The 26,364-nt window shown below is 36.8% G+C and overlaps 1 protein-coding gene and 1 long non-coding RNA gene across 2 annotated transcripts; one reads left to right on the top strand and one right to left on the bottom strand.

Moving 5' to 3' along the window:
• Positions 1–266: 266 nt before the first annotated feature.
• On the bottom strand, positions 267–4,255 carry LOC110680319 (protein Peter pan-like). Its single transcript, XM_021856147.1, has 2 exons — positions 3,797–4,255; positions 267–1,467 (listed from the first exon to the last, which is right to left on the bottom strand). The coding sequence occupies exons 1-2, from the start codon at positions 4,133–4,135 to the stop codon at positions 319–321; spliced, it is 1,488 nt and encodes a 495-aa protein (XP_021711839.1). The 5' UTR covers positions 4,136–4,255; the 3' UTR covers positions 267–318.
• Positions 4,256–7,393: 3,138 nt separating this feature from the next.
• LOC110680320 lies at positions 7,394–23,051 on the top strand. Its single transcript, XR_002502831.1, has 2 exons — positions 7,394–8,128; positions 22,919–23,051. It is a non-coding gene; the product is annotated as an uncharacterized LOC110680320 (long non-coding RNA).
• Positions 23,052–26,364: the final 3,313 nt, after the last annotated feature.

The raw sequence follows: 26,364 nt of genomic DNA, 5'->3' as shown, positions 1-26,364 counted from the left end.
TAGAAAATAGTTCCCAATTTTGAGAAATAATTCGTTAGATGCTTTTCGCCATACAAATATTTTTCGCGTTACCTTTTAGCGATTTTTCGTGCATAGACACTAGCGCATGTGCGTTACGGTGTGGCGAGTAGCGAATCAAGACATGCATGTAACCCATTGTCAAATACCTACTGATTCATTGACAAATCATTTTTTATTACACGAAGTCGTGGAATCAGTCCTATCACAAAACTAGAATGGATAAGTGATACAATATACAACACTCGTTTTTTGGTGTTACCATCTAAGTTTATATTAAAAATGTAACATCCTGATTAACTACTTCCTCTTGCCCCCCTTAAACTTCGGTTTTCCTTGACCTTTTCCTTCCCCTTTCTTACCGGCATACTTTGACTTTCCCTTGTAGTCTCCGCCAGTTTTCTTTCCCGAGAACTTACCGCCTTTCTTAGATGGCGTCCCTTTTCCCTTGAAGGAACCTTTGCCCTTCTTTCCTGGCCCAGCCCGACCTCTACGGTCATCTCTATCATCTTCATCGTATTCCTTCTTCTTGTCCAGTTTGGGCTTCTTCGGTTTCAGCGAATAGTTCGATCCCTTTGGAATGAAAGGCCTCTTTCTGGTGCCGCTTTGTCCTTGGAACAGTTCTTTTTCTGGCGCTTCCCCAATAGCATCCTCATAGTATCGGGTATCATCCTCATCCGACTGCTCGCCAATGGCTTCCTCAGCATCCTTGAGCAACTGCTTGTCCCTGTCGGTGAGAGTTCCACCAGAAGTCTTGGCCTTGTGTTCTGCCTTCTGAACGTCCTTCTTTTTCTTGTTCTCCTCCTGCTTCTCCTTGCGTTGCTCCTTCAGACGCTTTTTGGCGGCACGCTTCTTGCGCAGCTCCTCCACTTCGATGGCATTCTTCTGGATGTAGTCGTGATACAGAACTTCTCCCGTCAGCAAATCTTCCTCGATCTTCATCAGGCGCATTGTTACACGAGGCCCAATTTCGTGCAACCGCAACGAAGATTTGTTGTCCGCAAGGTTGCCTCTCCGTAGATTTTGCGGAAGAACAACATGAGTTTCTTCGTCATCGAATTCAGAGTCAGACAGCAAATGACCTTTCTCCACAAAATCAGCGATGTCTTCAAACTTGGACATGTTGGGGATGTTTCGTGTTACGACTTTCTTAACACCCTTGTTCAAGTTCACCGGTACCACAGTGACGGAATAGTGGCGCAGATCGATCAGTTTGGAAACTGGATTGTACGATAGAAGAACACACCGTTTCAACGACGAAAGCTTCACCGTTGATAAATTGATGGGCGGAAACATGTTCTGGAAAGTCGAAGCCATTAGTTTCAGATGTCTTCCTTCACCGCTGAAACTATTCAGAATGACCAACGGGGCCGTATGGAAGCTTTCCTCGTCCACAAATTGCTTTTTCGTCATACTGATCACGTCCTTGGCGAGAGTGTATTGCGTCACCTGTGGATTATGGAAGTGGATTATTTTTGATTATTCATGTTTTTAATGTTGGTAGCAGGTAACTTTTTAGACGCGTTTCTAAAAAATCTATTTTAATGAAAGGTTTCTAAACTCTATTTTTACTAGAAATTTGTACAGAAATTCCTCCAGAAATTATATAAGGAGTGATTAACCTTTCGGTTGTCGCGCGAATTTTTGTAACCCAGACACCTTCGGCATGGCTTTCCCGCGGACTCTAACCACTCGGCTAAGCCTATTGATCGTTGATCATCTGACTTTTAAGATATTTCGATGATCCTTGGGGGATTCCATATAAAATTACCATGGTCGTCATTTTTTTAGTTAATTTATAAAAAACAAAAAAATTGAGCCGTACAATGTCAGGTAATAAGGACCTTCTCTGAAAAAAATCGGTTGAGTTGTCTCCAAGAAATCATAGAATTAAAATATGATTTTTTTTTAGTTTTCAGAAGCCACCGTATTAGGCTTCTGAAAACTAAAAAAAAATCATAGAGGGGAGTATCAGACATATAAATGGCTATGCGTTGGTCCCCCAAGCCATTTCAGAATATCTCTGGATCAAAATCGACACAAACTCTGAATGTAGAAGAGTATTTTGGGAACTTGTTGAGAATCGTGCAAAAAATCTAAAAACAAAAAAGTTATCGTGATTTTGATATATTTTTGTTGTAAAAATTATGATGCTAGTAGAGGGGTTAATCTACTTGCAGTGAATCCTAGTGGCAAAGTTCTAGAGGCTTCAGAGAAACCCCAAAGACTATTATGCAACTATTCCACAAGTTCTCAATGATATTTTCTCAGTTTCCGATGAATGATTCGGAAACTCTAGTGTTTTTTCCCAGATAATTCTTCTGGAATACTTTGAGGTACTCTTTATGTGATGCTATTTAGGGATTTTCAGGGGATACTTAGAGGAATTTCTTCAGAATTTGGCCCAGAACATCTCAAACGCTAATTCATCCAGTAATTTGTAATCCTATAGAATATCCCAGGATTTCCTCCACATGTTTTTTTCATGTGTCCTTTTACAGGGTTTTCCAGCTGTTACTTCTAGGATATTTCCCATGGATCCTACAGGAGTTCTTCCACAAAGGTTTATTCCAAAGTTTAAAAAAATAAGTTCGACATTTAAAAAAAACCCCTACAATAATTCCTACGCCAATTTTTAATTTTATTCCTGGTATTTTTATAAGGATTATTAAAAAAATCATCTACGAGTACTCATTCTCCAAAAACTCCTTGAGGCATTAGTCGATGAAATCTATCATAAACTTTTCAAAAATTTCCCAATAAACTAGATCTGGTATACCTCATTAAGTTTCTCCAGCATTTCATCAACATATTATTGCTTCAATTTATTTTTCAAATAAATTTCCAAAATTCCATGGATTCTTCAAATCTTCATTCAAGATTCCACACTAATTAATACTACAGCAATTATTACAGTCCGATCACTCATACTTAAATTTCTTCAGCGATTGTTTCCAAATTTCTTCAAAAAGTCTTACAGAGATTCGAATTTTTTTCAGTTATTTATCAATTTATTACAAACATCCTAGAGAAAAAATATCAATAATCCAGGAATTCTTTCAGAGATCATCGTATGAATTCATCAAGGCATACTTAGAATTCAAGTTCCATCAGAGATTACTGTAGGGTTTTCTTTAGTAATTCCTTGCGGATTTACAGATGCTTAATTTACGAATTCAGTATAGGAAAGTAGATCGTTCCAGACAGGCGTGATGAAAAACAGCATTTTACGATGAGAAATTGCAAAAAAATAGGGCGATATTTAATAATTTCTAAACCTTCGCTTCCATTTCATGTAAAATAAAATAGGTATAGGTACATAATATTGTATTTCTATTTCAAAATTGACGAAGTTTAAGAATATTCTGCTCATACAAAATAAGAAATGGCATACCTAATCTCGGGGATTCGATTTAGAGTAGTTCCTGTGATTGATACTAGTTCTAGGAGTTCCAAAGAATTTCCTGTATAAAATCTTGAAAAAAAATCTTTAAGCATTCCTAGAGAAATCATGGTAGGTATTTCTGGACAAATTCTTGGTAGAATTTGGGTAGAGATCCTCCTTCTGAAAGTATTCTAAAAAACTTCAAACATTTCATTAGAAATCCATGAAAATATTCCTGAAGCACCAGTGGAATAGTCGACTAGAATCTCTGAAAGTATGTCTGGGGTCGCTCTGAAGCATCTCTGTAATTATGTACGGCGACTTATTCACAAAACGAAGAAGGAAATTTTGGTATAAAAGCTACCAGCCCTGTGGTTCTAACACTTTACTTACCCGGAAGGTCAGAGTCGGTCCCTTTGGCATGCGAATGATTTTCAGTGACAACGTTTGCGGGGACAGCGAGAACAGGCACATGTGTGATACGTGGAAGAATCCGGACAGGTGGACAAAATCCTTGACCTTGTTGACGCGTCGTTCCCGCAGGGCGCTAGCGGTAAAAGGTTCCATCATGCGACGGAAATCTCGGGACAGTGCCACCACCGAGGAACACCTTTCGCCTCGATGGATAACAAATGTGTGCGGTGCATTCTTGAGTGCCGTCGGTTCTTCGAAAACGGGAGCATCCACCTTCACTTTGGGCGCTTTCTTGTTGCGACGTCCTTTTTTGCGCATTTTGGCTTAAATATTTTAGCTGGATGTTTGAATTTCAACAGAAAACACGCGTGTTTGGGAAACTAGAAAATGAGCGAACCGACCAAACCAAAGTCGAAGCACGTTTGTTGTGACAGTTTTCAGCCCAGTGCTAAAAATATTATAGCAAAGCGCACAAAATAACGAGAGCAACTTACAAAGTGGACGTTAGTAATCATTGGTTAATGGCTAGTACCGCTGTTCATAAATACAAAAGGATATTGGCTTGTTCACAAATTTCATAGATGGCCACCCACCCCTTCGTAACGCTTTTTGTATGAATGTTTAACAAATTTTGTATGAACTGTAACGTCATGAGGACACCCACCCTCCCTCTACAGTGTTATGAAATTTGTGGATGGGCCCTAGGACAAGAAACGATCAAAAAATTGATTCCGCTAGGGTTTATTCATATATTTCATAACGCTAAAATTGGCAATTCTGGACACCCACCCACCCCCTAGTGACGCTTTTTGTATTGATAGTCTGCTATTTCTGTATGAGTCGTAACCACGTTCGGACACTCACCCACCTCCTAAAGCGTTATGAAAATTGTGAATGGGTCCCAAGGGGCAAGACAGATTCAACATGAGTGAATATTTGCACCAGAGTTTACTCATAAGGCCCCAAGCACAATGTGAACGGCAACGCGGTACAACGGCAAAACGGCATGCCCATCTTGATCTGTACTTCACTTATCAATCCCATGTTGACTAAATCCTTTTCAACGTTGACTTGACAAGTAGAGTGTAGCTTAAGATGGGGTTGCCGTTTTGCCATTGTACCGCGCTGCCGCTCACATTGTGCTTGGGGCTTAATTCATCAAAGTCGAACAAAACGACTGTCCGAGAAGAGTATCATAAATCATCCTGAATGGAGTTTTGCCTGTGGTGTAGTCTAAAGTGCGTGTTAATAAAACCTATGGCACGACGTAATAATGAATGATCTTTCAGTTCGAATCTCCCACATTATGAGCTCCATAACGATAATAAAAAACAAACAAAAAAACTTTATTCGATTCATATTTTATTTTATAGGTGTAAATACAAAATATTAGAATATAGACTCGTCATCGAAACTGAGTAAAATTTCCGACAGGAAATAGACCTGTTTCTTCCGCGAATTGTAAACGGAATATTTCTCCCGGCACTGGAAATTCACCTCATTTGCAGTTTTTTCCTCCAGGTCGATCGGTCTCGTGTCTTTCTCGGGCAAACATATTTGTAGTTAGAGGTTGGCGTTTTCTTTTCAGCAGCTTTTTTCTTTCTTTTTCTCCCCATGTTTTGGGCAAATTCATCTGCTTTCGGCCACTTACTTGGTTTTTGATTCCGATTTGGTTCAATCTCCAGACTTGGCATAGCGTATGCGTAGTAGCAGCAGGATAACCGTTTGATTGTTTCAAAAGGCATGTCTTCCACGCTGGATCCATTGCTGTGTTCAGCTCAGGAATATTTCCTAGGAAAAATTGAACTATAGCAAATTAAGGAAATTCAAAAACATAAAAATGTGGATTTACTCACTTTAATTTGAAATCACTTCAAAACTTTTCATCTTTTTTATTTTACGTTGATTAGACAGACTGAGTTTGGTTTATTATTGGTTTTGTTGTATACCATTTTGTCAAAACCAAGATGATTTAAGGATGGGAATTTTGATTTGCAAATTCCTCAGAGTTGCTCAGAGTTACTCTGAACTGCTCCAGATTCACCCTGCTTTGAACACTGTCTTGCCCCTTGCCTTGACCTCAAGGGAAATAGGGTCCTAAAATGTTTGATAAAAACTTGTTTTAATTAAATAACACGATATAGCGTGTTCTTGCAAACACTTTGGCAAATTTTCCCACTCAAAGAACGGCTATAACATTTTCAAACTTTAATTTTGAAAATGAGTCCAAATTTGAACCTTGACACTTTTGATCATGTTTGACGTAAACGTAGTCGACAAAAACGCCACAGGGGCTCGACGTTTTTACACTGGGGTTGTTCCTATCTGACATTTCGGAAGGGACACGGAGAAAAAAATACACCCATAATTTGAGTTTAAAGCAGGGGGTGTGACAAAATTTCAAAAATCAGAAAAAAAATATTTTTTTGGGCAGGAAACTAACGAAAAGCATTCAAAAATTGAGTAAACATGTGTTTTTGGCCTAAACTTAAGCGTTTGGTACTAAAATTGGGACAGGGCTTTAGGACCCTATGAGCCATTTTACGAAGCAGGTCAAATGACAGGAGACCTGGGATTTTTCAATCATCGTTGTCAGTTTTCGCGATGATGATGGTTGAAAACTGTGCGCATTTCTAGCGTAGCGTTTCATTCAGGCGAAAACATAAATGGAGAAAAATTATTAAAATATTTCTGATCACAAAAGTACCTTTTTATGTGCAATATAAGTAACAATGAGGTAGCTGATACAATAACTAGGTGTAATGTTGCAGTAACGAACATTTTTGGATCTCTTTTTTGTCATTTTCTCCATGTCCCCGTTTGGTAGATGAGGCGTTGTTAAAAATCACACTGGATTTAATCCCAGGTCTCCTGTCAATTGACGCCGCAGCGACGATCAGCTGTTCCGAAACGTCTCGTAAAATGGCTTATTCCCTGATTTAGTAGGTAGTCGACACACTGTATTAACGATATGAGCCTCTACATGCTATAAAACGTTTGACTTTTACTGTGCGCCCTGTTTTCAAGTCGTTTGTAAGAGCGAGCGAGACAGCACCAACACACGGCGCACAGTAAAAGTCAGAAGAACAAAAGAATTTATGGCACGTACAGAGGCTCATTATCAGCCTCTGTAAGTGCCATAAATTCCTTTGTTCTTTTGACTTTTACTATGAACCTCTGTACGTGCCATAAATTCTTTTGTTCTCATGACTTTTACTGTGCGCCGTGTGTTGGTGCTGTCTCGCTCTCTCCCACAAGCAACTTGAAAACAGGGCGCACAGTAAAAGTCAAACGTTTTATAGCATGCATAGGCTCATGCGCCTTGTGTTGGTGCTGTCTCGCTCTCTCTCACGGGCAACTTGAAAACAGTGCGCACAGTAAAAGTCAAACATATGGCATGCAGAGGCTCATTTGGATGACCCACAGTAACAAATTGCAAATTAAAAAAAAACGGTGTAGAATTAAATGGCCACCCTACCATCAAATGACAACTTCCATTGACGGACCTGTTAACTGCTCATCCATATTATCAACACTGGGTTGTATATTATGACTCATTGTCAGTGCCTCCAAAAACTTATTTTATCTCGGAAATCCTGGATATCTATTATCTGGTCGGAAGTTCAATGAGTTGAAATTATAAATGCATGATAAACATATAAAAATCTTAAGAAACACGAAATTTAAGTTTACAGCATTCCAAATCAAGTCATTTCATATGAAATTCGTAATCTCAAAGATTTAGCGGATATAATTTCCCTCGGATTCGGCAGCCCTGGCCCCATCAACCAGCGGATCATCGCTCGCAAAAAGAACGATCCAGGCAACCGTCACCATCAGGAGAGTGCAGCCAGAGCCGACATTTTGTTTCTCGTCGAATCAGCCAACAATCGTCGCAACGTCTCTTATTCGCAAAGTTCACGGGCCGGGAACAACCCTTGGACCACTCTTTTTCTGTCCCGTTCGAAAACCTGCTCGGGGGTCGCGGAACCGGAATCAGAACGTCGCGAGTTATTCTTCTGTTCAGCGGAAAATCGGTGCGGATACTTTTTCCTTTCTTTCGTTCCTTGCTGTGGACGTGTCCAACTAGCAGAAGCCAGTTTTGGACTTTTGTGTGTGAATAAGAAAAGCCAACTGCGCTAAAACAAGGAATCTGGTGCATCCGGAGGAAAAGAGGTCTGGTTTCATCGGTATATTTTTCCGCTCGGGAGGAAGAAACAGTGACATGAGCAGTTTTGGATCCGATTCCATCAGAGCCTGAGGAGAAGAAACTTACTTCTAGTCGGATTACCGCAAAGGAAAAAGTTCAAAGTAAGAAAGTGAATGTTTTGTGCAATAGTAGTCACTTTCTATCTTTTGGAGCTTGGAATGGCCGGAATTGACCGGAAATTGTGATCGGGTTAAGTAGTGTTCAATATTGTGCTGGAAAATATCGTCTCATCATATTCTGCATATCAGAATGATTATCATTCACTACTTGGTGGCTAAAAGTCACTTCTCACATCAGTCATCAGTGTTGTGTCGTCCCTTGCTACAGGTGTATGTGTGAGTGCATGTGACGGTTTTGCGGGAGTGTGTATGTGTGCGTGAAATGCATCAGAACAATAGGGTAGGGTGTTGTGTTACGTTCGACAAAGAAATACTTCAATGTCGAATTCGTTTTTGAACCTAGGTTGGAACTGACGCAACCTATTCTGAATTACAGTTTCAACCCTAACCCGATTCAGGTTCGACCGAACTACAATTTGCTTGACGTTGGTTTGTTTATGTGTTGATCACCGACCCAGTTCCTAAAAACGAAAACGACATAAGGTAATTTGCGACTATGTTACTGTGGGTCATCTAAATAATATCGTTAAATATTATAGTGTGTCGACTACTTGTGAAACAAGGGATTGAGGGATAAATAAATAAATCATTCAGGGCATATTGATACTATGCCCTAAATATCATTGACTGCAAAGTTAAAATATTGTTTACCTACAGTAGGGAAAATGTACCATTAGTTCACCTAAAAGGAAAGAGATAAAATATGCTGATAAATCGTGCTAAAATATGCTGATAAATCCATGAAATCACGAATCATTTAAAATTTCTCTGCAATCATCCCTTGTATCAAAATAGGAATACTGTTCCTTTTGTGGAGGTATGATTTCATTTCATGGTGCAATCCATTGGTTTCTTATGAGATCCTCCACTATGGGTACTGCTGCACCACAATAGGTGCAAAGAATCAAAAGTTTTCGGCAAAAGAGTTATTAAAAATAGCTTTACGATTAAATTTCAGGGCCTTCCGATGCCAATGCTCATCACATCATCTGTGGGCAGTAGTGTGGGACAAAATTTAGATTCTCGCTCCAGTCCACTTTTTGGATTGCATCTAGGTCCCATAACAACTGTGCAAAATTTCAGCTCGATCGGAGAAACTATATTTTAGCTCCAGCCGTTCAAAGTTTGTATGGGATGTACTATAGGAAAACTTACTTTTGCAAAAAAAAATTGCCAGAGGCCGCCCATTGACCTCTATAAAAATTCTGAACACAGACCTCGATAGGTATTTTTACGATGAAGAATATTGCCGAAGACCGCGAAACAATCCGACACTTGTGAAAAAAGTTATTCAATGAAAACCTAATGGCAACGCGACGTTGATTAACACGTAAAGGAATAACAATAATAACAAAATCGGGCAAAATTTAGGAATAGGCTATGCTTAATAACCTTTTTCACAAGCATCGGATTGCTTTGCGGTCTTCGACAATGTTGTTCATCGTAGAAATACCTATCGAGGTCTGTGTTCAGATTTTTTTATAGAGGTCAATGGGCGGCCTCTGGCAATTTTTTTTTGCAAAAGTAAGTTTGCCCATAGTAAATCCCATACAAACTTTGAACGGCTGGCGCTAATATATAGTTTCTCCGATCGAGCTGAAATTTTGCACAGTTGTTATGGGACCTAAATGCAATCCAAAAAGTGGACTGGAGCGTGAATCTAAATTTTTCATATAACCGTGTCCCAGGCTAGCTCAGATATTAATTTTAGAGCCTCCAGTCTGTTTGAACACTTAAGTAGTACAGATCCTGGATTACTTAATATTAGCAATCGCCCAACCTTCATGGTATCTGTTAGAGAAGAAGTGTTAGACATAACGCTCTTCTCTAACATAATTAGTCACGAGTTGACGAATTGGCATTTATCAGATGCGGAATCATTATCTGATCATCGCTACATCTTCTTTAAACATTCGAATGTAACTTCGTAGTCTTTTGCGTTTTAGGAATCCCCGGTTGACAAACTGGGAACTCTATATTGAATTGGTTGCGACCTGGGAGGGAGAAACCAATACAAAATTTCTCTACGTCACAATCAGCCGAGATTTTGCTGTCACAAACTGTTGCTGTGAGCCCGGATCTTAAACAATAGACAAACATGATGAAAGCGCCTAATTAGCCAAAGCATATTTTTGCATTTCATCAAAAGTAGCAAAAATCGAATCAATTCATGCACATCCAAAAGTAACGTCACGAGAGCACCGTTCATTCTAATTGAATATAACGTATTGGAATGAGACTCTTTTTACAGTTTTCAATAAAATTGAAAATTAAACGCATAGAAAACTGTGGCCCTTTTTCAATGTTTGTCCAGAAAGATCGAAGGTACACAACAAATGAAAACTAGCGATTTTCACCAAGCCTGCCTTGATTGTCGTTGGCAACCTGGAGTTATCTTGCAGTTTGGAAAAAAAATTGCATCAAATTTCGTGTGTAGTATCTGTGCCTCCCTCCCAGGTTGCGACCAAATTTCATAGATACACTCCGTCCTTTGGAAATCCTAGTGATTTGGATGTTTCCACTTCTGGTGAATTGGGACATAATTGTCTTTGCTCCGAGTAATCTCACAATTGCTTGTCACTTGCCTTATAGGAAATTTTCCAGACAACTCCCTTCACGGGCAGAGTGTACATCTCGCTATTTATAAAGATGTATATTAGATAGTCGAGGCTTGTCATCGCATTTCGAACTCAAATTGATGAACTGAATCCAGTAAACCTTGTATAGCAGGCACCTGGCCATTCTTCCATCGCTGGAAACGGATTGGCAGATGAGCTAGCTCGCAATGGAGCATCGCATGATTTCATTGTCCCTTAGCCAACAATTCCGATTTCTGAAATGCTGGGTGAAGCTTTTGATCAATTCTCAAGTGGAAACTCTGCACAAATAATATTGGAATATTTTGGAGTCGTGTCGTCAAACAAAATTGTACATTACTGAGTCATTTCCAATGGAAGCTCCTGATAGCTAGCAATGGGCGATGTTGAATCGATTTTCCTTAGGTTAGGAATGTTAGGAACATTCAAAATCGAGTGAAGCGATTTTCTTTAAATGATGAAGTTGATTATAATTTTGTAATTTGCTGATGAACCAAAACCTAGTTTTGAATCAGCCTTGAAGTGTATAATATATAGTTTTTAATTTAAAATATTATTCAATTCAAGGATTTTAATTAGCTTTTGTTGTCATAACTGATTTTGTTTCAATTGTGTTATAAATTCCTCAACCAACTCAGAGGGCTTCTCAGAAAAATGAAATAAAATTTGTTATTTGTAACAATTTTTTATATAATTGTGATACAATTTTGGAGTAATCCACTGGTCGAGGAGATACTCATAGAGAATAATGTTTTAAAAGGGAAAACCCCTTTTGAGTGATTTCTTTTGGAAATCTTTCTCAAAGAGTCACAAAACTAACGTTACACGGTAACAACCCATAACAGAGCCATGATCTTGAAACATAACAATGGGCGTTAAGTTAAGAAGGTCATCAGAAGCCAGTGAGGGAGAAAGTCAAAATCGATTCTGTCGTGACCAGAGCAGCTTTATTTCTATTAAATCCGCTTCTTTCGACGGCCGCAGTGAGGAACACACAGGGCGCCGATTGCTGCTCTGCTGTGTCTCGACGCTCCGACGAACAGAGGGCGGTGCCACCCGCTTGCTCATCGTCGGAGCGGTGTAGCTTTCTCCACTGTTGTTCCGCTGCTGCTACTGCTGCTCCTTTTCGTCCGTCCGCTTCAACTATCGTCGATAAACTGATGTGACCGCATCAGGCGATCTTCTTTTATACGTTTGCTTTCCCGTTCATCCTTGACAGCTGTCTGTTGATTGGTTCAGTCGATCAACCAATGAACAGTCACATGAAGTGGAAGACTGTGTCTTATAAAAGCTTATGCTTGCTTTTTTTCATTTTCATTATGGCTCAATCTCTTATACTACATTTCCTCTCACCCCTCTTCCCATTTTTTTTTATTTATCTAAAACTGATAATTCATGAATGAACTTAAATATCTGTTTAAAGCGCTAAAATGTGTAGCTATTTTATTTGCAATCGTTTTCAATTGTATCCATATTTATTTCCTTCATTTTTTACCCGCTACTTATGCAAATTAGATGGAAAAAAATACGTTTGAAAAAAAATTAGTTATTTTTATTTGCTTTATAACACTTTAGACTATTCAACATTCCATTCACCCGTTTTTTAAGTTTCGCTTCATGTTATCTTATTATTATGGACATTCTTGCCGGCATGCTATTCCTTTGTTCATTTGAAAAATATTTGTTCTCCAATATCTATTTTTCTATCACAATCTTGTTTTCCCGAACTACAATTCCTATTTTACCATTCTTTCCGGAAACACATCCCTTACACTCTAATGAACAATGTTATCCTTTGAGATCTATTTCTAATCAACCACTACCGTAAACCGTCCTTTATCTTACCAGTTTACAAAACCAAACATTCATTACTTCACATTTCTCAGTAAGGGTTCATTCAAATATAACGTAACGCAATTTTCTTAAGCAAATCTGTCCTTTTTCTCGCCAAACTGCATTTTTAGTTCTACTAAACTGTCCTTTATCTCGCTAGCTAGTATACTTATTTTTGCAGCTAATGCATCCTTCTCGCCAGATATTTTTTTTAAATATCCTTACTGCATTTTTTTGTTACTGCAAACCGGCCATTATTTCGCCAGATTGCAAAAACAAACATTCATTTAATCACATATTTTCATTGAAACTATTTTTTTTTTTCTTGATATTCTTTTGCTCAGCAAATCAGTCTATTTTCTTATCAGACTGCATTCTTCATTGACAAAAACTGTCCTTTATCTTGTCAGTTTGCAAAACCAAACATTTATTTTATCACATTTTTTCGGTAAAACTGTGATTTTTATTGTCAGATCTTTTTCTCAGCCTGTTCGCCCTCTCTCTCACCAGTCTGCATTATTCATTACTGCAAAGCTGTCCTTTATCTCGCCAGTTTGCAAATCAAATACCCATTCGTTTTATCACATTTTTTCATTACCATTGTGTTTTTTTTTTCTTGACGATTCTGTTACTGAGCAAGTCTGTCCATTCTCTCGCCAGACTGCATATTTAATTACTGCAAAAACTGTCCTTAATCTCATTAGTTTGCAAACCCAAACATTCTTTTTTTCAAATTTTTCAGTGATACTGTGCATTTCTCTAAACTTTTTTTTTTGTTCAGCAAATCTGTCCTTTCTCTCGCCAGACTGCATTTTTACTTCTGCTAAACTGTCCTTAATCTCGCCAGTTTGCAAACCCAAACATTCAATTTTTTTCACATTTTTCAGTGATACTGTGCACTTTTTTTTGGTTCAGCAAATCTGTCCTTTCTCTCGCCAGACTGCATTTTTACTTCTGCTAAACTGTCCTTTATCTCGCCAGTTAGCACTCTTATTTTTGCTGCAAATCTGTCCTTATTCTCGCCAGATTGCCGATAGCTTATTCATTAGCCTTTTCAGTTAAACTATCCTTTATCTCGCCAGTTTAACTCTTTTCTCAGCATGTCTGTCCTTTTTCACACCAGACTGCCAAATTCACATTATACTTACTTCTGGGAGAATATACTGCGCCAATGTCGTGACCAGAGCAGCTTTATTTCTATTAAATCCGCTTCTTTCGACGGCCGCAGTGAGGAACACACTGGGCGCCGATTGCTGCTCTGCTGTGTCTCGACGCTCCGACGAACAGAGGGCGGTGCCGGCCGCTTGCTCATCGTCGGAGCGGTGTAGCTTTCTCCACTGTTGTTCCGCTGCTGCTACTGCTGCTCCTTTTCGTCCGTCCGCTTCAACTATCGTCGATAAACTGATGTGACCGCTTCAGGCGATCTTCTTTTATACGTTTGCTTTCCCGTTCATCCTTGACAGCTGTCTGTTGATTGGTTCAGTCGATCAACCAATGAACAGTCACATGATGTGGAAGACTGTGTCTTATAAAAGCTTATGCTTGCTTTTTTTTCATTTTCATTATGGCTCAATCTCTTATACTACAGATTCCAATCTGAAAATAAATGTAAAAAAAAAACAAAGAATATCAAACCAAATATGAGATCTCATTCAAAAACTGAAATAAAAGTTTCTTCCTATGACGTACAGATACTGGAATAGGCCGACCCAACTCTACTGTATTATTGATTAATTTATTTCTTGGAGAAACGAATTTGTGACAGTGAAATACAATATGAATGATTGATGTCTTCATAAAATTTCCTACAATCACATAAATTGGATTCTACTATGTTGATGCGATACAAATGGTTGTTATAAATACAATGATTTGACATTAATCTCGACAAAGACTAACATTTTTTAACCATGGAAAATGACTTTAGGACAAATATAATGACACCAATCCAAAAAAGATTTTACTTTCAATTTCGGATTCAGAAGGTAGGAAGTTACGGCTGTAACTTATTTCGTGATGAACACCAAATTTAGGTAATGTCTGTTGCCTGTTCACATTTTACTATGAGCAGGAATCCAAACAAATTGTATGATAAATCATTAAGAACTAAGGTTAAGATATATTGTTTTCATCATTATAATAATATGATGAGTGTTGAAATTGAAATTAATTGTATTCAAGGCCTGGAGACAACTCCATCTATCAGAACAAACAATATAAATATTTGGTGTACAATCTCTAATCAAGTTTCACGCAAAATAAAGAGCAGTTAATTCTGCTGAGAAAAAAAACAAAAACAATGACCAGAAAATAAATTATATACACCAAAACCTGCGAGTCCTTCAATCAATGAACCATCAGTATGATAAAATTGCGCAGGAGTAATTCCATTGAATTTACGCTCGAATAAAACATTAGCAAAATGAGGATGTTGAAATTTTGGAATGCGTTTCATTTCATAGAATAAAGTTAAGTCAATTAATGGTTTGTATGAATAAATTGAAAAAAAAATAACTTTTGTCTCATGAGATGTATTTAAAAATAAGCAAATGTAGAACAGTAGAAAATGATTCAGTTTACGTAATAATAACGGCTGAACAATTTATTACCACCATAAGAACAAGATAATTACAAAATGTGTGGGCAGTTTGCATCAGTTTTAACTTAGACTCTGAAACATGACATGTCCTTGGAAGAAAAATATGCGTGATGTTATTGCAATTTTCATGGAATATTAACTGAGAGAGGAAGCTCTTAATCAGCTTCAGTGAGAAAATGATGTTTAGATTAGAGCTCCACAGTCTTGGAAGTAAGAAAATCTGTTCCACGGCCATTGCCAGTTTCGATTTAAATTAAAATTTTATCTGTCATGTTAAGTTAGGGCAGTATGGCAACTTGTATTTGAAAATGAGAGATCGGGGTCATCCTGGTGGCGGTTACTCTGAAACATTTGATTGTTTGCTGGGTAGAAAAAAGGATGCCGAATGCTTCATGGCGACAAAGGAAGTCGCTCTCTGGCAACGATTTCGGTCTATGAACCGATGCACGAGTTCACTAATTTGACGTCTGAGCGGTGCCGAATTCACTAGTTGCTATGGTCACGTAAATAACACGGCACCGCTCAAACGTCAAATAGTGAATTCGTGCATCGGTCCATTGCTGTGGAGGCTGGAACGATGAGAGGATACAATATATTGCTTGGAAAATCTTTGCAATTTATGAAAGTTCTTCCAAGCAAAGTTTGTGAGGTTTGAAGAGGCTGACTGTTGGGAGACAAATAATTGCTCTGCACGGTGAACTTAGATGTTTTAATCAATTTTCCATGGATACGGGATATCAGCATAGAAACGTGTTGTTTATTGATGTTTCGAAACATTCTCTAGAAACCTGTACGAAAATTAAAATTAACGCTTTGGTTAGCGCTGATCGTTGACGTTGATTCAACGCAAACTCGTTAACGTTGACGCTAACAACCATGAAAATCAACGCAACGGCGTTGACGTTGATCCAGAGTGAAATCAACGTAAGCGGCGTTTATCGTTGATTAACGTTAACAACCCTGGTCCAGGGCACATTGCATAATTTCTCTATTTTTACCACTGATAGACATAACATTATCATCAGCAAATTGTAATAAATAACATCTATTAGGAATAATCTGAGCAATGTCACTTCTGAATAAACCAGAAAGGGCTTAAACAAGATCCCTATGGAAGATAAATATAACTAAAACGAATTATTTTAGGTTTTCAATTATGATAAAAATTCAGCTGAGAAGCGGGCTCTGTCCCAGTGAGGACGTAATGCCAAGAAGAAGAAGAAATCAATTAAAACAGAATCATAAGAGAGTGCAGCTTTTCATTGTTGCTACTTTTCTCCGAGTGTCGATTCCTCCCAAAATGCCAATCTCCCGAATACCCATTTTCCCCGAAAGACCTCTTTTCCCGAAGAGTTTCAAATATTCATATTAGTCATAACTTTGTACATTTCATGGTGGCGAACGAACCAGTCATGTACTCTTCTTTATTTAGTTGGCGATTCTTCCGAGTTTTAAAATGACCAACACTATCTTCTTCTTATGATATCTTATAGTTCTTTTTTTTATCATTTACCAAGGCACTAAATTGATTCTTGATTTTTGAGCTTTCCGAAAATCCCAAAGCTAAAATAAGAAGTGCGCTGTTGTATGTCGCTTCTTTCTCAAGATTAAGGTTTCGAAGTTTTGATATACCATCAGAGTACCAGTATCCGCTCATGCCCCTATTTCCGCTCACTAGTGTAAAAATTGATGTTTCGTGTCAAAAACCAACAATTTTCGCACGGATATATTCTAGCAATATTAACAACTTTCAAATGAAGTCGTCTGACATTATTTTTCTTTGATAAAATAATTCTTTATAGGGTAGGTGTACCAGTTATGGACATAGTGGTTCCCTATTTCGCCATACGTGATTACTTTAATGTCTTCAAATTTTGAAAACTTTTGTGTGTTGTAGTAGTTAGATTTAAGATATATCTTGATGTTAAAACATTCAAAAAGATTTAAAATGTGAAAGTTATTAAAATTTTACATATGGCCAAATAGGGATCCACTATGGCTATAACTGGTACACTTTCCCTATTGGAAAAAAAAGATCTCGTGAGCGGTTATTGGAGCACTAGGTATTTTTGTGTGTTTCAATAACTGCTCATGCAAAAAATAAAAAAAATTCTGAAGAAATGTTGATTTTAGTATAAAGCATTTTTTATTGCAGTAGTAGCTATGGTTTGACTATAAAAAATATCAGGATAAATAACGAAATTCGAAATAATGCATTTTTTAGTAAGTTCGTCACCAAATATGTTTACCGTGAGCGGAAATAGGAACACTTATATGCAGTAACAAATGCAATTAAATATTTTTTTATAAACATGTTTCAAATTGTTTTTGTTTTGCTGTTGATTACCTATACTTGGAGCAACATTGTGACATAAAAATAGTATTGATCGACACAATAGTTATTTTATAATAAACATTTAAACACATAACTTCCCTTAAATGAGCGGAATCTGGTGCACTGATGGCACTATGAAAATTGGATTCTAAAATTAGGGGGGCTCGGTGGTCTATTGGCTACCGCTTTTGCTTGGTAAGCAAGAGATCATGGGTTCAACCCCAGGCCTCTTCAATTGGTAGACTACTTTGTAAATGTATCTGAGTTGTGCATTCTGTAGCTATCAATTTCTGTCAATACTGCATCTTTCACTCGTTCCATTCGAGAAAGGGTGAGTTGAGTGTTTTGTCAAAAAAATCGATTGCAGTAGAAAGATTAAATAATGATTAATTTTGAAAGGGAAACTTTGATGAACGGAACGCAATATCAAAACTAAAGAGCCAAAGGGGTAACTAGAAGTACAATTTTCTTTTATTTGTAGAGTGATTAGAAGTTCAAATTAAAAATGAACCTCGATACTTTGCATAAGGTCCGTTCAAATTCGCAGAGATCCACGGTATTCTCTAAAGTGACATTTATCTATTACGATGGTCCCTTGTATTCCTATGAGACACTGGGTCAGATCTAGTAAGAATGACCCCAACTTCCTTTTCGTCAACTTCTACCCAACTAATTAGTATATGTCTGACTCCTATTCAACTTTTTCTATAGTTTCGACTGTAGATGTTATATGAGAAGTGAGAGCAAAATCAAACAATGATTCAGATTTAATCTTGACCAATTTTTCGGTTCTCTATCGGACCTTCGTTGAGCCGGTTCCAGATAAGTCAATTTTTTTCTTCTAAACCGAAAAATTTGGGCATAAACTTCAACATTATAGAAAACCAGCTCATCCCTGATCGAAAGAGATAATTTAAAAGGTATTGGCCACCCAGACTTAAATGAAAATCCAAACTACACTGCAGTTTATCTACGCGGTTTACTTTTGCGTGGGTTTTTTACGTGCAACCGATGTAAAAAACGCGTTATTTAAACGAACGACGTAAAAACAGTTTCAGATTTTTTTTCCATACAAACACATTTTACAGTATGATTTATGTGTTCGTGAAATTTTGAAAAGCATGAAGACTTATTTTACGACGTTTATTTTTTTTTTTTCAAAACGCGGTTTTTTACACCGACCATATGTTATGCGAGAAATAACTTACAACTTTGTGTCAACTCTTTAATAACGTTTTTGATTCCTAATCTTCTCTCTTTGTGTGATTAGTGTGTTGATGGGCCAACTATTTGGAACTACTAGAGGCGATTGGTTTTCAGGTTTTTTTTACTCACGTTCTTCTATATCAAACGGCACCTAAATAATGCATCAACTTTTTTTTTTGCTCTGGGTTTAGATATGACAAAATACCATGATTGATTGAGACAAAGATTGTTGATGATAAATGAAAAGGCGTCGATTTGAAATTCATTAATAAACAATACAACAATGATGGTTGTATCATCATCAAAACAGTATTTGTTTGTTAATAATAAATCTTCGAGCTGTTTAGTAGAATACCTATAAGTAGATGAAAAAAACCGAATTTAGTACTATACCATTTAATTCCACTAGAGTTTGTATCCTTTGACAGATACGCGTATTTCGACCTCAACTGTAAGGCCGTCTTCAGTGTCGTGTAAGTCGAGTCTAGTACACGACACTGAAGACGGCCTTACAGTTGAGGTCGAAATACGCGTATCTGTCAAAGGATACAAACTCTAGTGGAATTAAATGGTATAGTACTAAATTCGGTTTTTTTCATCTACTTACTCTTAGTATTTGTTTGTCCTTTCCATTGAATGCAATTTAAGATTTGAATAATTGTGTATTGAATCGAATAGTCGCATTGAATCGAATTAACAATGTATTGAATCGAAAGGATTTCCATAATCCTCTGGAGTATTGATAAAGTGTCACAGATTGGAAAAGACCATCATCTTTTCTTTTTCAGTATATGTGACAATTATTCATCCTTCTTACAAAAAAAATACAGAATTATTTAGTGAGTTACGGCTTCCTGTAATTTCTGTTCGTATTTTATCACATTAAATTGATTCTCGTCATTTAAATGGTACTTCATCATCTGCTATGGTAAAACATGCGCTGTCATAAGTATGAGAATTAGTTCAGCTATATGTACTTCGAAAGTGAGAATCGAATATGGCTCATGCCGGGCAATTGAATCCACAGTTCCACAGCGACGTGAAAAATGATTGTTTACAAAAGTTGTTACGACTTTTTGAAATGTTCTTAATAAGTTTATTCAACGTCTTCAACTTTAAAGCTTGCCGATATTCGTAAAACTCGTAAGGTACCGCGGTGCCAGTGGGTAAATGGGGTAAGTGAAAATAATTGGTATATTTAACTGAATATGTGAATTAACGTTTTAAACTCATGCATAAACCTTTGAGGACATTGAGAACATTACGTTAGGCAAAAGATTTCTAAGATTTTTCAGCCATTATTGCATAATAGAGCGAAAGGTTGTTAACCTGTCAACTATCACTCCGTAACAAGTTGGCGGTGTGCAATCTTATTTTAATATTTTCAGTGGAAAAAAGTTGCGGAAAATAATTTTCTGTACCACTTTTAAGCTGTCCCTTCTGAAAGTTAATTCGACATAGACCTAAAAATACCTAAATTGAAAAACCGTCAATTTTTTACTCACGTGGGGCAATTGAAAAGTTTCTCATTGGAGGTTGATTTAGTGTTTATTATTTAGGTAGCTATAAGTATACAAGGTTCGCAATTATCATAGAACAACAGAACGTGTTGATAATTCAAGAAACACTATATTCAAAGCGTTAAAAGCTATTATCATAACCAAATCATGAAACTTCTCTAAAAAAAGGTTGCCAAATATTACGATATTAATATATTTACTTCGGACAGCCGATTAAAAGGAAGACGTTGATTGAAAAGTTCCAATATAAGAGAACGCACGGAAATTTCGTGGGATGTGTATGTAAAGCTAGTTCAAAACATAAAAATTCCAAATAAAAAAGTTTCTAAATACTTTATTGAAGGATTCCGTTTGATTTCTCCCGAAGAGTTATTACCAGATTTTCTCAACAAATAACAAGCGGTGTAAATTCTACAGAGCAGAAATGCAATTGCTGTCCTGTGATGTAAGAACTAACATTGGAAATGTTGCAGTTATAATGTTGACGAATCATTTCAACAAACATAACTGTACAGAAGAAAATTCAAGCGCAGACAGACGTTCAAGTTAGACTCAGCCACTTGTGTAAAAACATGGCCGCCACAAATCGACAAGTGGCAATCAGCTAACAGATGGCGTTAGTGGCGTATGCGTCCCGTCACCACCCGGATCGAATTTCGTTGACAGCATGACACACAACCGCTCCCACAACCGGCGTGCTCCACGCTAAAAACTATGCACCTTTATTTTGCGCTGGGTGGGTGATGTTCCTTTTTGGATCTAATTTCTCATGTAAAAGTTAATTAAATCTATAACTCACAGATTCATGCTAGTATAATACCCTTGAATGATCGTTACTCATGTAAAATAAATTGGCGTAAAGCACGTGAAAAGTATCACAATTGTGTGAATGTTTTGATATTTTTGTTCTGTGGGTGGTGGACTGAGTGGTAAGCGAGAAGTTGATGCCACGTGCTTTTACGAACTGTCACTGTACTGTAGCAATTTGCTCCCATGACACCACGGTAGAATTTACACAGGAATTTTGAATAAATTTGTTCCTGCTTAAACTTCTGTCTGCGATTCAAGTAACAAGAATAAAATTTTCTTTTTCACATGTTATTTATGTTATTGTTCATTGGTACGCCTTAACATGTTAAAGCTAATAAAAATCGTGAATATAACTGTTAGTTTTTGAATTTATTGTTCAAAACGATAAACTTAAAGTAAAAAGACGTTTTTCAAAAACTTTTTCTGTACATTTTTCTTCAATTTTACATAAAAATCAATTTTAGCATACTGCCTATATTTGGTGGGGGTCAAACTAAAAAAATATACACGACTCTATTTGTTTTAATTTAAAGTCTCTAGGCTTTGAAGAATCCCAACTATGCGAAATCCATTACCCACTTGCCCCACGGTACCTTATAGGGCAAACGCTCCCTTAGTGGAGGTAGTGAGTTTTGGCATGTTTCGCGCTAATAAATGATTATGTGGTATTTTTTCTATTATGTACGATCCGAAAATGATACAAGTAATCGAATAATATTCATGAAATTTAACCGTAAACTATTTAAAACAAATATTTTGCTTAAATTTGTTGCTGCTTTGCACCTATAGTGGTGCATCAGTACCCATAGTGGAGGGTCCCATTAAGAAATCAATGGATTTGCGCCACTAAAGGAACCATTCTTTAAACATACCTCCACTAATGGAACAGTGTTCCTATTATTGGTGCAAGGCTTTTTGCAAGGAAATTTCAAATTAATCGTGATGTTTATACATTTGAATGATAGAAGGATTTAAGATCTATCGAATGATACGTTAAAATCATATATGTCATGATTTTATCACCATATTTTATCAGTTTTCCCTTAGGTGCACCACTAATGGTACACTTGCCCTAATCGAAGTGAAGCTGAACACCCTGAAGTGGCTTATCAGCGATGTTATCGTGGAAAAATTCCTATGACTGAAAAAATAAGGCGACTCACCAACCCTATTCAGACCCAATTTACGATTCTTTCTCTCTTTATTATCACATACAATTTCCATGACCCGAGTGTATGCGCACCATATGATTGAACTGTTCCTTGTCTTATACGTAATGTGCCGTGTCCGTGTGTATTCGTTCAAGAAGGTTTCTAGTGTGAGGGTAAATGTGAATGCTGCGCCTCGAAGTTCCCTTGTACAAAAGTATGATACCTGTATGGCTGGGCACTTTTTACGGGAATATATTAACGCAGAACAAGAGCACAACGACGTCCAAGTCGATCAACATCAACAGAAATGTGCTAGAGAAGCAGCAGTAAATCCACTTCAGTTCGGAGCAGCCATGCACCCTGTATTGTTCGGTCGTTTTTTATTAGTATCCCGTTTTCCCCAATAACCCCGAGGTCACAATTTCTGGTCAAGTTCCATCCATGACACAGAAACAAGTGCCAACTCATGTCGAATTCGTTTTTGAACCCAGGTTGGAACTGGCGCAACCCGTTCTGAATCACACTTTCAACCCCAACCCGATTCAGGTTCGACCGGACTACAATTTGTTTGACGTTTGTTTGTTTATGTGTTGATCACCGACCCAGTTCCTAAAAACGAAAACGACATCAGTCAGTAGATCTTTGGACTATGCAGAAACGGTGTGAAGAATAGCTCAGTGGTGTTACATTGTAGTTTTCATTGCTTTTTTCGGTTGACCAGAAATCACAATTCCGGTGTGTTTGTGAGAAGAACGTGACTGAATACGCGGATCATTTGGATTAATAGCAGCACCAGTTCCCTCGGCTTTAGGAGCGGAAAGGCGAAAGACCAGTTGGGACAACCGGCAGGGCAGCAGTAGACAAAAACAGAAACAATGGGCACCCGCGATGATGAATATGATTATTTATTCAAAGGTAAGTGTCGCATCTTGTTATGTTTACTGGGTTTGTTTTTTTGTTTACAAATTGACGGGAAATTCCCGGTGGATTTTATCCCTCAGGTCAGGGTGGCATTGAAACAATATTACTTATTTAATGCTACAGGCTATACTTTGTGCAAATAAGCTTTGTTCAAAGGACTCGTAACTTTTCAATCTATTTGGGATATGTGCATAGATACGTGTTTTAAAGTAAACCTAGCCTTATACAATTGTCATTTATTAGTAAACGGTACTGATAACTACGTGTACCAACCAGTGACTAAACATCGCGAAAATGAGTAAGGCGACAGGCACGGCACGCAATATTGGGTCAAAACTGTAATCTAAGAGTTGGTTGGACAATGTCGTTTTTATGAGTGACTGTTTGATACCTATACCATACACAAAGTTCAATACAACACAACCCCCAACAACTGCTGATTACGAGACCGCAACATATTGTGCCGATTGTGGGAGGAAATATGACTGCGATAAGAGCATTTAAAATTCGTGATGACGCCCGAGTTGACTGGTTCATATTCAAGGTGTTTCTGAAGGTCGAAGCTCAAGGCCTTTTTTGCAGAGATTTATCTTGTGTTCATAGAAAAGGATTTGTGCAATATAATTGAAAGCCGTAAAAAACCTTTCATATTATCATGTACGCATCATGGTTCGAGGTGGCCCGCATAATTGGTTAGGCTTAAAACCACTGATATAGATGAACAAATGTTCTTAGATGAATTTCATAGTAGATTAAAGACGATCTCATAAACGGAATTCGCAAAGCTACACTTGGACGATTTTTTATGGAATAACAGGATGAATTCATAAATAAAGCTTTGAAAAAGTTGTTGATATTATTCACGAAATTCTAAAATTAAACACTTGGAAACCTTCTGTAATTATTTATTAAGAAAATCTTCTAATTTTATTGTAAGAATAACGTTCTTTAAGATATTCTGTCTAGAGTAAACCCTTGCAGAAGTTTATCGCTCCCTTCCTTTCTGGCATTACGTCGCCACTAGGACAGAGTCTGCTTCTCAGCTTAGAGCGGTTCCATTCGAATTCGAATGTCGGTTTACTTTTGTATTTTTTGATTTGGATGAAATTTTTGCACATGCTTTCTTTATGCCCAAAAATGCCTTTTTGCATCATCGGCTCGCCATTTTGACTCTAGCCTTACTTTTGAGAAGGGCCTAAAAAAAATCCTTAATACTTTTCAAAAAAATTATAACTTAGAAACGGTTTGTCCGATCAGTTTGGTGCCTTCGCCAAGTTTTAGGTTATTGTTGGGACTATCTGAAAAAATATACGCTGTAAAAAAATGTTGTAATTTTTATATATCGAAAATTAAAGCTTAAAAAATTAAATTTAGTACTATACCATTTAATTCCACTAGAGTTTGTATCCTTTGACAGATACGCGTATTTCGACCTCAACTGTAAGGCCGTCTTCAGAATTAAATGGTATAGTACTAAATTCGGTTTTTCATCTACTTATAGGTATTCTACTAAACAGCTCGAAGATTTATTATCTTAAAGATCAATTTTCTCAAAAATCGTATTTTTGATTTTTTTATTCTTTATATGTTAAAGTAGACAAAAAATGAAGTCTTTTGCACAGTGGTTCAAGATGGAGAAATCATGGACAAAAAAGTTATAATTTTTTGAAAATAGGTGAATTTTTGAAAATGGTCAACAAAAAAGGTATACGGAAAAATCAGGCTAACTTTTACCGTTTTAAAGATACAGCGATTTTAATACAAAATCATGATATAATTTTCAATTTTCGGTCATTATAATATAACTTAGAAACGGTTTGTCCGATCAGTTTGGAGTCTTCCGCAAAGTTTTAGGTTATTGTTGGGACTATTTGGAAAAAAATATACACTGTAAAAAAAAAAAATGTTGGACTTTTTTATATATCGAAAATAAAGCTTAAAAATCAATTTTCTCAAAAATCGTATTTTTGATTTTTTTATATGTTAAAGTAGACAAAAAATGAAGTCTTTTGCACAGTGGGTCAAGATGGAGAAATCATGGACAAAAAAGTTATGATTTTTTTTTAAAAAAAGGTGAATTTGTTGAAAATGGTCATAATAAACTTTTCAAATGTTTCGGTAGCAATTAGCAAAAATTTCCCATATACCTTTTATGTTGAAAATTTTGCGTACTTTCATAAAATCGGGTCGAGAGGCATTCAAAAAGTTTATTTAGACCATATTGAATAATCAACCTTTTTTTTTAAAAATCATAACTTTTTTGTCCATGATTTCTCCATCTTGACCCACTGTACAAAAGACTGCATTTTTTGTCTACTTTAACAAATAAAAAAAAATCAAAAAATACGATTTTTGAGAAAATTGATTTTTAAGCTTTATTTTCGATATATAAAAAAGTCCAACATTTTTTTTTACAGTTATATTTTTTTCCAGATAGTCCCAACAATAACCTAAAACTTTGCGGAAGACTCCAAACTGATCGGACAAACCGTTTCTAAGTTATATTATAATGACCGAAAATTGAAAATTATATCGTAATTTTGTATTAAAATCGCTGTATCTTTAAAACGGTAAAAGTTAGCCTGATTTTTCCGTATACCTTTTTTGTTGTAAATTTTGCGTACTTTCATAAAATTGAGTTTAAAAATATTTAAAAAGTTTATTATGACCATTTTCAAAAATTCACCTACAGTGATCCCTCCATGAGTCGATGTTCCATGACTCGATATCGACTCATGGAACCATACTGGAAGCAAAATTTCATGGTTACTATGATGGTCCCTTCAAACAGCTTTCCAAAGGATTGCTGTTCCATGACTCGATATTTCCATGAGTCGATGGTCCCTTCAATATCGACTCATGGAGGTTTCACTGTATTTTCAAAAAATCATAACTTTTTTGTCCATGATTTCTCCATCTTGACCCACTGTGCAAAATACTTCATTTTTTGTCTACTTTAACATATAAAAAAATAAAAAAAATCAAAAATACGATTTTTGAGAAAATTGATTTTTAAGCTTTATTTTCGATATATAAAAAATTACAACATTTTTTTTACAGTGTATTTTTTTTCCAGATAGTCCCAACAATAACCTAAAACTTTGCGGAAGGCACCAAACTGATCGGACAAACCGTTTCTAAGTTATAATTTTTTGAATATTATTAAGGATTTTTTTCTTAGGCCCTTCTCAAAAGTAAGGCTACAGTCAAAATGGCGAGCCGATGATGCAAAAAGGCATTTTTGGG

Source organism: Aedes aegypti, unplaced genomic scaffold (genome assembly GCF_002204515.2).
Source record: "Aedes aegypti strain LVP_AGWG unplaced genomic scaffold, AaegL5.0 Primary Assembly AGWG_AaegL5_hic_scaff_1192_PBJ_arrow, whole genome shotgun sequence".
NCBI lineage: Eukaryota > Metazoa > Arthropoda > Insecta > Diptera > Culicidae > Aedes > Aedes aegypti.
Note: the sequence above shows the minus strand (reverse complement) of the source record. Positions and strands in the feature narration are given on the sequence as shown.

Bases quoted from the DNA above. Each gene is read 5' to 3' on its own strand.
- LOC110680319 (XM_021856147.1), bottom strand. From the start codon at position 4,135: ATGCGCAAAAAAGGACGTCGCAACAAGAAAGCGCCCAAAGTGAAGGTG. The intron at 1,468-3,796 runs GTAAGTAAAGTG...CATAATCCACAG, and splicing joins GACCGACTCTGACCTTCCGG to GTGACGCAATACACTCTCGC.